Source organism: Alosa pseudoharengus, unplaced genomic scaffold (genome assembly GCF_046254945.1).
Source record: "Alosa pseudoharengus isolate Yale_2024_CS ecotype anadromous, Long Island Sound unplaced genomic scaffold, YU_APseudo_1.1 YU_APseudo_1.1_scf_13, whole genome shotgun sequence".
Lineage (NCBI taxonomy): Eukaryota > Metazoa > Chordata > Actinopteri > Clupeiformes > Clupeidae > Alosa > Alosa pseudoharengus.
Window position 1 is genome coordinate 27,818,811 of NW_027468598.1, and position 14,821 is coordinate 27,833,631.

The following is a 14,821-nucleotide window of genomic DNA, read 5'->3' on the forward strand; positions in this document are numbered from 1 at the left end:
CGTTGGTGTTTAGTGATGACACATGGGGACGTAGCTCTGTATCCTGAGTAGGTTCAATTAGCTCGTAGCAGTGGGATTGTGGTGACCTTGGTTCCTCCTCTGGGCCGGACAGAATCTTAGGCCCAGTAAGCCACACGCTACCATTAAGGTGAGATGCGGGGATAGCTCTCGTAGCTTGGTCTGCAGGATTGATGTCAGTACGGACATAGCGCCACTGTTTGGGTTGTGTAGATCTGCAAATCCGCTGGACTCTGTTGTTGACGTAGACATAGAACCTTCTTGTTTCGTTATAGATGTAGCCGAGCACGACTTTACTGTCAGTGTAAAACAGTGTGTTGTCAACCTTGAGATCAATTTCGGAGTGAATGAGTTCAGCGAGCTCGACTGCAAGTACAGCTGCACACAGTTCTAGTCTAGGGACTGTATGTTCCGGTCTTGGCGCCAGCTTTGCTTTACCCATGACAAACCCAGCATGGTTGATGCCATCCCTGTCTGTGACTTGTAGGTATGCCACTGCTGCTACGGCCATTATTGAAGCGTCCGAGAAAATGTGGAGGATTCTCCGTAAGCCATCGGACGATGAGATGGGGGTGTACATTCTGGGAATCTGGACACTGTTGAGGTTTTTAAGAGAGTCTCTCCATCTAGTCCATGTTTTCTCTTTCTCTGGTGGCAGGGGTAAATCCCAGTCCGTGGCATCTGTAGTGAGTTCGCGTAGCAACGCCTTGCCTTGTATTGTTACTGGTGCAGCAAAACCTAAAGGGTCATATAGACTGTTTATGGTAGATAAAAGGCCCCTGCGTGTAAAGGGTTTGCTTTCATCTGACACCTGGAAGGTAAAGGTGTCTGTTTTCAGGTCCCATTGTATGCCCAGACTGCGTTGTATTGGCGGATGGTCAATACCTAGGTCTAAGTCCTTTAGGCTGGCGGCGTGGTCGTTAGGGGGAAAGGCACTCATGACTTCTGCACTGTTTGAAGCAATTTTGTGTAGTCTGAGGTTCGAGCTTGAAAGCACATTTTGTGTTGCTTTGAGTAGACTGACTGCAGCATCTGCTGTAGGTAGCGACTTAAGGCCGTCGTCCACATAAAAGTCTCTCTGGACAAACTGACGAACATCTGTCTTGAATTCAGACTCACCCTCTTGAGCGGCCCGCCTTAGGCCGTATATGGCAACAGCTGGCGAGGGACTGTTCCCGAAGACGTGCACCCTCATTCTGTATTCTGTCACCTCCTTGTCAAGATCGTTGTCCCTGAACCACAAAAATCGTAGGAAATTTCTGTGCTCCGTCTTCACCAGAAAACAGTGGAACATTTGCTGAATGTCCGCTGTGACAGCCACAGGCTCTTTCCTAAACCGGATGAGGACGCCAAGAAGGCGGTTATTGAGGTCGGGCCCGTCATGAGAACGTCGTTCAAGGAAACGCCTTCGTGCTGGGCACTCGAGTCGAAGACCACTCGTATTTGGTCCGGTTTTTTGGGGTGGTACACCCCAAAGATGGGGAGATACCAGCGTTCCTCTTCCTTTGAAAGAGCTGGGGCAAGCTCTGCATGCCTGTTCTCAAAAATCCTGGCCATGAATGAGAGGAAGTGATCCCTTGTCTCTGGTTTCCGTTCTAAGCTGCGTTTGAGTGACAACAGGCGGCGTAATGCTTGGGCCCTGTTGTTAGGTAGGCGCTGCCTTTGGGGTTTGAATGGGAGGGGCGCCTGACAGAATTCCTGTTCCATTATGGCCAGGAAGGCCTCGTCTTCAATGGAAAGTGCAACTGACTCGTCCTTGTGTGTTCTTTGGAAGATAGAACATCCCAAGCTGTCTCCATCACAGATGACCTGCTCGTGAGTCTTTGAAAGTTGCATGTCACTGTACCTCTCTTTGACCATGAAGCGGTTAGGGCAGGGAAGAAAGAGACTGGGACGTCCATTTTCCAGAGTGCTTGTGTAGAAGGTATTCACAGTAGTGGGGGTGTGCAGGCCTCCCAGGCAGACTGTCCCTATGATGACCCATCCTAAGTCCAGACGTTGGGCATATGGGGAGTCGTGAGGGCCATTTATCTGCTCTCTTACTTTGTGGACTCTAATTATGTCTCGGCCAAGGAGGAGCATTATGGGGGCCTGAGGGTCCAGTTTGGGAACCTGGTGACTCATGGGTCGAAGGTGTGCATGATGTGCAGCAGCCTCTGGGGTGGGTATTTCTGAGCGGTTGTTAGGGATTTCATTACATTCTATCAGTGTGGGTAAGTCCAGGCATATCTTGCCGTCTATGGATTCAACCTGATATCCGTTAGCTCTTCTCCCAGCTGTATTGACCACCCCTGAACATGTGTTCAAAGAGTAAGGTGAGCTTGGGCCTGTTATGTTAAAGAGGCTGAAGAAATCTGTGCGGGCAAGGGACCTATTGCTTTGATCATCGAGGATAACATAGGCCCTGGTTGCTCTCTCTCTCTGACCAGTAGGGAACACTCTCACTAAGCAGATTTTTGAGCATGACTTTCCCTTTTTTTCCTCGCTGCAGACTTTGGTGCAGCTGGATAAGATGGATGTGGGCCGGTCGTTCTCTTCCTCCCCGCCGTCCTCTGTGACGGGCTGTTGGCGTGTCCACGGGGCTGGGCCTGGATGCAGGGCTGTGTCATGGCGTTCACTTTCGCACTCTGAGCATTTCACATTTATTTCACACTGTTTTGCTAAGTGTGATGATGATAAGCAGCACCTGAAGCAAATGCCATTTTCCTTTAAAAAGATCTTGCGCTCTTCTAGTGGCTTTGCTCGGAACACACGGCATTTTGTCAGGGGGTGTGGCCTTTTGTGTAACGGACACCAGTTCTCGGTACCTGTCCTTTCCTGGGCAGAATCAGTTTTGACGATGTCCGTTTTGTGAACGGAGATGGTGGCTCTTGGATAGTTCTGCTTAACTGCTGTTGCTGCAGACATGGTGAGGTCAAAGCTTGGGTCGTTTCTGGTCCGGGCTTCACGACAAACAAAGTCAACGAAAAAGGAAAATGGCGGGAATGTGACTTTTTTCTGTTGTTTATACTGTGAGCCGAGGCTTAGCCATCTTTCCTGTAAATTATGTGGGAGCTTCTGAACGATGGGGTTCACTCCTCTTGCTGAGTCTAAGAACATTAGGCCGGGCAGGTCTTCGCTGGACTTTGCGGATAGAAGCTCTGTGAGTAGGTCGCCTAGCTCTCTGAGTTTACTATACTCTTTGTTAGGGACCCTGGGAAAGGCATCTAGTCTTTTGAATAAAGCATCTTCGATTGCCTCAGCAGATCCATAGCACTGCTCTAGCCGCTCCCAGATGAGCTTCAATCCCATAACAGGTTGTGTGATGTTGACTGCCCTGATGCGTTTAGCATGTTCTGAAGAGTTAGGCCCAAGCCACTTTACTAAGAGGTCCATTTCCCCAGCAGGGGACACGGCAAGACCTCTCACTGCGTTCTTAAATGACGAGCGCCATGCTCTGAAATCTTCTGGCCTGTCATTGAACACAACCAGACCCGTGGAGACTAGTTCCCTCCTTGCAAAGTATCTAACAAAGTCCCCTAAGCCGTCGCTGCTTGCATGCACTGGTGGATACAGTGTTGTGGGAAGACTATCTGGAGGGCGGCCATGCTCATCTAGCCTTGGTTTGGCCCAGCTACTGTACTGGTTAAGCCCAGGTGGGGTCATGTCACTGAAGTGAGGAGGCAGTCTATGTGGATGGTTGGCAATGTCAGGTGCAAGGATGTTCTCAATGCCTATGACAGGTGTCCGATATTGCGCATGACCACTGATTTGTGTCTTAGCAGGCCTTCTGTGTATGTCATAATCAGAGACTGTCTCTAATGGTGGCATTGAGTCAAGGCTACAGTCAGGGAGGTTATGTACATATTCCCGTGTACGTTGCTGAGAGTCTTGGGTGTAAACTGGAATAAAGGGTTCTTTGTGATCATCTTCATCAATTTTTTCGGCAGCCGCCTCTAATATATTAGCTTCGACCACAGCAACAGCGGCTTTCTTCTGCATGGTCAATATGTCTAATGAAGCTTCTATGCGGGCTTTTTCTAACTTCATTTCCATTTCTCTTTCAGCAAATTTAACTTGGACTTTGGCTGCTTCGGCTCTAGCACGGGCTATGGCTGCTGCCGACCTGGTGGACGACACTCCTGATAGCTTTGCTGATCCTGATATATAAGATCTGGTTCTGTATGAGGCAGGGAACTGTTTCTCTGTCATGATGCATGGAGCGATCTCACCTCTTTGAACTGCTGATTGTGTGAGCGGAGAACGCTGTGACGTGGCAGCAGTCGAGATGCTACGGTAGTTGTCTTCACTCGTGCAGTGTTGATAGCCCTCGTTTTACTGTTCTGTCCTCTTCACACACGGAGTATGATTTGACAGGCAGCTAAACACTTTCCGAATCAACAAGACGTAGATGCAACTGTTGTTTTATTGATAGAAAGGTAAAACTGAAAAGAGAGAATATAGTCTTACATTACTCTCTACACAATCTCATACGTTCAATACAACTCATAAGAATAGCTAACAGAGCCTAGCAAGGGCTAATGAAACACACAAGCTAATTATTGTGTTAGACTAATAAGCAGTTAAACTGCATATATTCGCTAAACAGCCTAAAAGTAAGTAAATGTATCACTCAATAACATCACACACTCAGAAGGAACATACCGAGGATGCTGACACACAGGAGCAAGAAGCATAAACCGCGGAGGAGAGATATCGTGAACTTGCGTGGGAATAAGTTTGTCTTACAACTGACATCCACACCGCTAGGGGGAGACAACGCTCAAATTGAAATCAACAACATACAAAACACAACAAATAGCACATCATCTGCATACAGTGACAGGTGATGTTGAGTATTATAAATGCATATCGGAGAGGCCGTAGCGGACTGGCGAATAGCCTGAGCAAGTGGCTCCAGTGAGAGGACAAATAGAGCAGGGCTCAAAGGACATCCTTGACGTGAAGACCTAGAGATCGGAAATAAAGCCGATAGAGTTCTGCCAGATAACACTTGAGCTGAAGGATTAGAATATAAGGTTTTTATCATTTTAATAAAAGTGGTACCAAATCCCATAGCCTCCAAAACTGACCATAAAAATGACCATTCCAATCTGTCAAAAGCCTTCATGGCATCAAGGGAAAGGAGGGACATTGGTGTCCTACTGCCTGTTGCAGCATCAATGATGTGCAAAAGACGCCTAACGTTATCTGCTGCCAATCTTGATTTTATAAAACCTGTTTGATCAGGACTAACTAATACTGGCACGTGGGGCTCAAGACGAAGGGCAAGGAGTTTTGCAAAGATTTTTATGTCAGAATTTAAAAGGCTAAGAGGGCGATAACTAGAACACTCTCTAGGATTCTTATCCTTTTTTAAGAGTAAAGAAATTAAGGCAGTATTAACATCCCTAGAAAACCCGCCCTTATTAACAGAAAAATTAATCATATCCAAAAGAAAGGGTCCTAACTGATCCCAAAAAGTGGTATAGAATTCAGGGGGGATCCCGTCAAGTCCTGGCGATTTACCTCTCTGCATTCTCTGCACTGCTACTCTCAGCTCCTCTAAGGTAATTGACTCACCTAGACCGACCGAATCCGTTCTGGAAAGTTGGGGTAAGTCCAACTGAGACAGCCAATTATCACACCGTTCTTTGTCTAGAATAACCTCTGATTGGTATAAGTCAGAAAAGAAGGTTTTAAATGTGTCATTAATCTCCTTGGGATCCGTACTGATATTGCCATCAGCTGTTTCTATGGCTGGTATGTCAGAGAAATGATCACTGGTCCTAATTCTCATGGCAAGCAGGTGGCTAGTTCTGGCACCATGAAAATAATATCTCTGTCTAGTCCTGTGAATTTGGAATTCTGATTTCCGTTTCAAAATACTATTAATTTCTTTTTTCACTATGGAGCGCTCTAAAGATACCTGCTCTGAAAAATTATGTTGCAAAGCAGAATCTAGCCTCATGAATTTAGATTCAAGGGCTTGAAGCTGGTGAGATCTGGCCTTCTGTGCATTGGAACTGAACAGTATAGTGTTATTCCTAATGAATCCCTTTACTGCCTCCCATAGAATTCTAGGATCATCCACTGAGCCAACATTGATATCTGCAAATTCCTTAAATTCAGTAATGAACTGAGAAATATAGGCTTCATTTTTTAGCAAAGATGTGTTAAATCGCCATCTGGCTGCACGCTGAGACAATTGACAAACAGTAATGGAACAAAGGACACCCTTATGGTCAGATAAAGCCATTGGTAGCAAAATCGCCTTGTCTATGGAAAGAAAAAGTTGGGGGGATGCAAAAAGAAAATCAATTCTAGAAAAAGATTTATGTCTGCCTGAATAAAACGTAAAATCTTTGTCCCAGAGTATTGGCCCATGATTTTAAAGCATTGGTGGCCTGGCCCTGATCCCCTGAAGATGTTGCGTTTGACCTATCAACAACAGGATACCACACAGCGTTGAAATCTGCGCCAACAATAAAAGAGTAATCAGTCAATTCTAACATTTTGATTGTGAGAGTGTTATAGAAAGTGGCATCAAAAGCAATTGGAGCATATGCAGAAACTAGAGCAATATTTCTGGCATTAAACTCTATTTTAGTTATCACAATTCTGCCCACGATGATAAAACCTTAAGTGGGAGATTCCGTCTAGCTATAATGGCCACGCCTTTTGTTTTTGTGGTGGCAGAGGAGAAAGCCACAGTATAATAAAATCTATTGGCTAAACGCTTAGCATCTGCATTAGTCAAATGCATCTCTTGTAACAAAGCAATATCGACATTTTTGTTCCTCAGTAAGTTTAAGGTGTTTGCACATTTATGGGGAGCATTCAATCCACCACAGTTCCATGATAAAAAAGAAAGTTCACCCATTATCCAAAAAACTCAGTCCTAAAGCATGTAGGCACATTCTCGAACACTGAAGATAACTTCTCATATTGTAGGATTCCAACAATGATGCATCCAAAGTTAAGTCCCTCAAAACATAAAACACATAAGACAAAGACACAGAGAACACATAAAATTACAGTAAAAATAAAGAGAAAAGAAAGGAACATCCAACTGCAGGTCTGTGATCAAAAATGGATATGGGCAGCCAAAGTGGTCCAGCCCAAAACTTTGAAAAAAAGAGTGATGTGGCTATATGCCTTTAATAACCCATAGCATTTACCCCCCTATTTTGAGTTTTTCCTCGAAATTGCACACCGCCTACTTACAATGGCCCTGTTGCCACATACTTTGACTTACAATCAAGTGCCTGACCTCTTTGGAAAGCTAAGGCCTTGTAGATTTTTTGGTACCAATAGATTGACTGTGTGATGAACTATCAGAGAGTGGCAAAGGGTAGAATGATAGTTTTTCTTATAGGCGGTTATGTACATATCTAGAAATGACCACATTCTGCCCTCTTGGTCACTTGTATTGTCTTGAAACCACTACTGAGGCCCACTAGCAGGTCTTGTGAATCTGTATCTCAAAGTAGATCCCTATAGGATGAAGTATGAATGTGTGGGACCCATATTTGTGTGGGCATACACATGCGTTTTGCTTTGGAGACTCCAAAAGGACCTTTGGTTACCCAAAACACATACTGACAAAAAACTCTTCCTATACAAGAACCCCTTTATGTAGAACCATGGAGTGCTTTGCAGTGGCTGTGCCATGAGTCCAGAGAAGCATTATCTGACCTGAAACTCTTACTTTTGCTCCTACGCCTTTGAGATTTCCATGAAAAAAGGACAAACATTGTATTATAAAATGAAACAAAGGTAAAGAAAATAGTAAATATTATAAATATAAAAGGTAAACAATGAAATGCAGTGCAAAAGTTCAAAAAATAACAATACCCTGGCAAACGAAACATCAAATGATTCATATTCAATGCAATACAAATGAATTTGTGTTGGCAACCACGGTCAACAAAATGGAGCGTGTTATGAACAACTGATAGTTCTAATATTGTGTACTGTGCAGAGATACGCTGGGGGCCAGGAGTCCTCATAGGGCGAAACGTGGGCTGTGGTGGTATGGTGTCCTGGATGTCCGTCCTAAGCCATGGTTCTTCATCTCCGCTCTCCTGTCTGCTGCGGAAGCACCCTCTTCCCCTGCCTTGGCCTCTCCCTCTTCCTCTGCCTCTCCCCCTGCTTCTTGCAGCACCCTTTCCTTTTCTTGTCCCACTGGTCTCGGCCACCGGCTCCTCTTCCTCAGACACAGGATCCTCAGCTCTTGTTTTTTTGCTTGGCGGGGCCCAGTCTTCATCGCGGTCACTGAAACAATTGTACAGGTGGAAGTTAGGCTCAGACCCACTAAAGTATATGAAAACCCTTCCCAACAACTTATACAAATGATATAAATGTGTGTACTCAGGTCACACCTCCCCCTGCTCTCTTTTACACACACACACACACACACAAACCCACACTGCATTCTCACCTAATTCCCCAACCCCCAGGTACCAGAACACTGTTCACACCTCCCCCAGGTCACACTATGAAACAAAGCTAAATGAAAAACTATGCACTAAACATTACAAAAGCAAACTAAACTGTATCTGTAACTGTATATGGATATAAGTAGTCTACTCACAGCTCAAAATCAGGGTCCTTCCCAGCTAAAAAGTTCTGCTCCTCATCGGAATCGCATTCCGAAAAATTGCTTTCTTCTCCTTCATCGATGTCCTCCAGATCTTCAATGTCCTCGGGTTCTTCGACATGTTTCGTCTTTTTTTGTCTCTTTGGCATGGTTTACGAACAAAAACCTTCAAAAACATGTCTCTTGCTTGTTTACTAACAAACTTCCAAACCACTGCTTCGGAGAGTCTGATTACGCATGAGCTTTGCGCCTTGAGTTTAGCCGACAAGGAAGTAGAATGTGACGATGTGTCACGTGTCTAAAGAAAGCTCTCATCGTTGGCTACACGGACATCTAGGTCCCATCTCATTGGCTCGTTCAGACGCAGCGCTATGGCCATTCAAAGACTGGTTGTCAGATTCATCGCTTACGTGACTCATTGGCTTTGATGGCATCTATCTCGACTCTCATTGGTCCTACAGACATGTAATTGGTATCGATGGAATCAGAAGAGCCTCGTGAACACGCAGAGTAAAGTCCAGCGTGAATCCAGCGACAATAATGGAAGTCAAACCGAAATAACTGGATTTCCGCGGAAAATAAGTTTTCACTTCGCTTCTTTTCTTATGTATCTGTTTTGTTTGCACTGGCGTGTACAACTACTCAATATATTGGCAATAAAACGATGTAAATATTTCACATCTATGGATTCTTACGAAAATTTCAAGACCAAGCATGCTGGGCTAACTTATTGGTACGGCCATACAGACAAGTGACAAAGTATCAACGCAGCAACTTTGGGGGGTGGTGGAGGGGGGTATTCTGATATGTTATATATCGGGATAAACTTATATTTTACACACGAAATATATGTTAATTCATGGAAAGCTTTACATATATCGATTCTTGAGATTCTCAGCTTTAAAATGGTATATAGCATGACTATGGTAGTTCATGATAAGGTGCAAAAAAATGCATGGGGGTTGTTGGGGGGAGGTGGGGGGCACTGTATTTGCCCGAACTCGGGTCACCCTTAGTGTGCATTAATTGTAATGAAAATCTAATGTGGCCTACAACCCACACAACAAGTAGCCTATAGGCCTAAACATATAATATTGTCAAGAGAGCTACGTCCACTCTGCAATACAAAAAGTAATAGCCTAACAAATTACCTGAAAACACTCATCCTCAAGAGGCTATTTCACTAAAGCTAGTAGCCGTTAAGATAACAGAGAAAACCAAGCCTTTTAACCAGCCTAAACTATTAGTCCAACTTTTAAATGAATAAATTTAAAGAGCAAACCAGTGGTCCACCTGTAACGTCAGGACGCTTGTAGCCTACATCCTAGGTTCAGTCCTCTTGCTCAGTGGTCTCCGACGTAGCATTCATCGAAGTCGCCAGGTATGCAGTCACGTAGTCCTCCGCTTCTTTGGGAGAAGAGAACGATCTGTATTGGGCGTCGTCCTTGATTTTCAGCGTTGCAGGATACAGTAGAAAAAAGTCCAATCCTTTTGTCCGGGCTGTATTCATTGCTTGGTGAAAGGCTTGGCGGCGCTTGACAGTAAAGTTGCTATAGTCTGGCGAGAAACGAATTGCCCGGCCATCGAAGGAAAGAGGGTTTTTCTTGGCAGCATGCAAAATGGCTTGACGAGTGGTGTAACGAAGCACGTTGAAAATTAGTGTGCGGTTAGTTCGATTGCAAGAGTAACTGTAGATTCGATGAGCCCTCATAATCTCAATCTGAGTGTCGGAAAGGGTCGGAAACCACTTGGGAAGGGAGTGAGTGAGGTATTGAATGGCGTTGGAGCCTTCGAGCCCCTCTTCCAGACCAATGATGCAAATGTTACATCTTCGGTTTCTATCCTCCATGTCTGCCAACTTCAAATCTACGTCCTGCAGAGACTGACCATAACTCTTGAGCGCACCAGAGTTGCTCTGGACCGTAGTTTTAAGTTGTTCCACGTCGGATTTGATAGAACCCAAGCTTGCAGTCAGGGAGGCTAGTTCAGCGTGAATAGCACTTAGCTTCTCAACATTGTCTTCTCCCATCTGTTGAATCTGTGTGAGGCGCGGTTCAAAGTAGCCCCGTTGTTTTTCAAATAAAGAGTCCGTAATAGCGTCAATATCTTGCCGACAAAGTTTGCTCTTAGTAGACATAATGGCTAATCTGGTTCCAATATCAAAAAACAAGGTTAGACAAATAACTCGGAAACTACAACAATTTGGCAAGGTTGGGCCAGGAGCTAAAAACCTAAGCTGCCATCTTGTCCAGGTGATCACGTGACTCCCCTTTGGATTTCTTTATAACTCATGCTGACATCTGAAAGTCCAAGCCCTTTTTGCTTGCGTGGACAGAATACATGCTTTCTGTTCTGGTCAACAGCTCTTTCCGACACGTCATAATTCGGTGATATGGAAAAACAGTTACAGTAAGACAACAAAATGAGCATTCGATGGCACAGACAATCAACTTCTCTCTAGAATGGGGTGGGGGGGGTGGGGGGGGGTCTGTTTCTAGATGAGGGCGGGTAGGCGATTTTCATACAATTCCATTGAAGATGGCATTACAAATTTGACCAAAACACAGCATCTACGAGAACAGCTCTACCAGATGTGTTTACTGTGTGGCTGACCTTCAGGGATGCGTTGTATTTCGCCCTCACTGCTCACGGCCCCTGGGCCACTGTTTGTGTGTAAACATCAGGCATAGGGGTCCTGAAGTCACAACGGGGCCCTCTGGTTCACAACACCCAGACCACTCCTTCCACCCTGAGGCTTATAAACACAGAAGGACATCTGGGAGAGCATATTTTGGGGACTAACTGAGTGGATGTTCAGCTGCCTTGAAGCCTTAGTCATCTGGGATCCTTAACCATCTTGGATTTTTATTCGTTTTGTCTCAGTGCGCGGCAGCTTACAGGATGGTTTCCCAGGGGATCCAGATGTTTGGCATCATATCAGCACTGATTGGGTGGCTGGGTGTGATTGCTACCTGCGCAATGCCCCAGTGGAAAGTGTCGGCGTTCATCGGCTCTAACATCGTGACGGCGCAGACCTTCTGGGAGGGCATGTGGATGAACTGCGTGGTGCAGAGCACGGGTCAGATGCAGTGCAAGATGTACGACTCCATGCTGGCTCTCAGCTCCGACCTCCAGGCGGGACGCGCCATGATCATCATTTCCATCCTGGTCGGCGTCTTCGGCATCGTGCTGTCCGTCGCCGGGGGGAAGTGTACCAACTGCATCGAGGATCCGGGCTCCAAGGCCAAGGCGTGCATCGCGGCTGGGGTGCTCTTCATCGTGTCGGGGCTCCTGTGCCTGATCCCTGTATCCTGGTCAGCCAACTCCATCATCCAAACCTTTTACAATCCTTTGGTCATCGCTGCGCAGCAGAGGGAGATGGGGGCCGCCCTCTACATCGGCTGGGCCTCCTCGGGGCTCTTACTGCTGGGAGGGGGGCTACTGTGCTGGAATTGCCCCCCAAAAAAGGAGTATCGCTACGATACCAAGTACGCTCCTCCCAGGACCAGCTCCTCGCCCAGGGAGTATGTGTGAGGGGCCCAGGGCGAATCCAGAGAACAGACTGCTAATACAGACCTCCCAGTGCCCTCTCCACATCTGCGTGTGGATGTCTGTGTTCTTATTGTTTTCATTGTTTATTTATGTAGCACATACATGTAAACAATGTACATATATTGTTTTGTTTTTTCATTCTAACTTTTAAAAAAAAGGCAAAAACATTATGTTAAATCTTGACTTGTAAGCTTATCCTACCAATGAAATACTATGTTATAATGGAAATTTTGGCACAGGTACATATAATTGAAAATACCGTCTACCGTAGTAGAGGGTCAGAAATATGGGTGTGAATACACATTTAAACTTTGGTCTAATTTCAACACTTATGCCAGTGGTGGACGAGAAACCATAAAGTTACAGTAAATATGCTGCTTTTCTGTGTTTGTTTTTCAGTCTGCTGTTTAATGAATGGTACAAGTCATCTTCATGTACCCATGAATAAAACATGTCACAGCAATCAGTCAGCCTGTGTTCCTCCTATCTTCTGATCCCTGTAGTGAAGTCAAGCTGCAGTCACAGGTTGACTAGGACAAATGTCTGTTGGATTAACGGAACTGGATAGACCAGTTCCCTCTCCCACTGTGTGTGTGTGTGTGTGTGTGTGTATGTGTGTAAATATCAAGGCATGAGCAAGGTAACCTCATTCTTCCCTCTATTCTACCTTTTCCTGAATTTGAATCATGTTCATGTTCATGTGTGCTTCACCTTGCCTGCGAGAATTTCCACTGGTCTGACAGCTCCTCGTCCACAGGTTGACACACACATACACACACACACACACACACACACTTAAACATATTGTGTCCGGGTGGTGGTGGTGCGGGGGGGCTATATTTCCTCCTGTGCAGAACCAAACACATCAGTAGCCACTAGTTACCACAGGTTATGCTGATCACAGACATCAGCATTTGCAGGTAGGTCCTACCATAGAGAACAGAGAGTATGTGAACAAAACATCAGAAAAACAGTTATGCACACACACAACACTGATGCCCTGCCAATTAAGCATCAAATGCATTATAATATAGCATGCCACAGGCTATCCAGGCTAAGCATGCTATTGTTATGGTTATGGGATTAGGCAGACGCCTTAGTCTATTATTGACATCTATAAACTAGTAAACTATATATTTCCTCCTGTGCAGAACCAAACACATCAGTAGCCACTAGTTACCACAGGTTATGCTGATCACAGACATCAGCATTTGCAGGTAGGTCCTACCATAGAAAACAGAGAGTATGTGAACAAAACATCAGAAAAACAGTTATGCACACACACAACACTGATGCCCTGCCAATTAAGCATCAAATGCATTATAATATAGCATGCCACAGGCTATCCAGGCTAAGCATGCTATTGTTATGGTTATGGTTATGGGATTAGGCAGACGCCTTTGTCCAAAGCAAATTATTACTATTACTATTAATGCATTTTCTGATTTTCCCAGTATTGTGTCGATAAAATGAAATGAAATGATGTTGTTTGATATCTGTTTCCTGCATTTGAGACAAACGAGAGATCTACACCAAGATCTTTGAGCAGCAGCATTCTGTACTAGTCTCTTTACTCATAATGTAATGTAGAGTAAAGCGTGGATTCCTTTTTCTGCATTCTGACGCGATTAGTCTTTTCTGATTTTGCTAATTGTGTAGATGAAAAAATTATGTTATCCTCAAACATTTCCTGCGTTTGAGTCGAATGAGGATCTTTGACACTTGAACTGAACGTCAGTGAGATGCCATTAAGAGAGTGGGTGCAGCTGGACAGTGGCTTTCTCACATGTTTCGGGTCCACAACCTCTGTTTTATCTGTGTTAAAGAACAGGAAGTTGTTCATCATCCATGCTTGCATGCACATTTCAAGCAAAAAAAAAAATAGTATAATTCCTGGATCTTGTCATGATATCATGAACCAAAAAAACACAACAATGAATTATATGGTGGTGATAATCGTTTACTTGGAACCCAGGAAATAAGAAAGAAAAACATGTATACTCTCCAAGTCTCCCTGACCTCGGCAACATCAGTCTTTTGCAGGCCTTTCCTCAGAATGACCTCAGATGTCAGAATTCCACCACCATCTGTTCTTTCTCAGCCCCTTCCCCTTTGGAGCTTTGGTCGCCTGGATTCTAGTCATTGTGGATCTCTATTGGCTGGATTATAACTAGATGTACCGCAGAGCGGTACAAAATATTACCGCCGCCCAGTCCAGCACATTTTTTCCACAAAAATAAGTCACGCTGAAAGGCATATATGATTCTAACTGTCTCACTGAATTGCATTATGCACACTCAATTCTCACTGGTATCTGCTAGACAACAAGTACCAACATGATTAGTTCATAGATTTCACATGTAAAATACATTTTATACAACCCCACCCCCATCTTGCCTGTTCATAATTCTGAGAAATTCTTGAATTGTGTGCATGTCTGCGTGTACATGTTTATGTTTATGTGTGGGTGGGTGGGTGTGTGTGTGTGTGTGTGTGTGTGTGTGTGTGTGTGTGTGCCTGTGTGTGTGCGTGCATGCATGCGTACATATGTATACTGTGTGAGTATGTGTCATACGTATGATTACTGTGAATGTATGTGTGTGCGTGTGTATCTGTTTATGCACATGTGTGCATATGGAATGGGTTAACATAACCCCTGGAGGCAAACAT

The 14,821-nt window shown here is 44.8% G+C and overlaps 1 protein-coding gene and 1 long non-coding RNA gene across 2 annotated transcripts; one reads left to right on the forward strand and one right to left on the reverse strand.

Annotated features, from left to right (window-relative positions):
- Positions 1-6,802: 6,802 nt before the first annotated feature.
- LOC143121235 (uncharacterized) lies at positions 6,803-9,068 on the reverse strand. Its single transcript, XR_012986448.1, has 2 exons — positions 8,594-9,068; positions 6,803-8,274 (listed from the first exon to the last, which is right to left on the reverse strand). It is a non-coding gene; the product is annotated as an uncharacterized LOC143121235 (long non-coding RNA).
- A 2,304-nt stretch (positions 9,069-11,372) lies between these two features.
- LOC143121983 (claudin-4-like) lies at positions 11,373-12,617 on the forward strand. Its single transcript, XM_076282740.1, has one exon. The coding sequence runs from the start codon at positions 11,501-11,503 to the stop codon at positions 12,131-12,133; it is 633 nt and encodes a 210-aa protein (XP_076138855.1). The 5' UTR covers positions 11,373-11,500; the 3' UTR covers positions 12,134-12,617.
- The last annotated feature ends 2,204 nt before the right edge of the window (positions 12,618-14,821 follow it).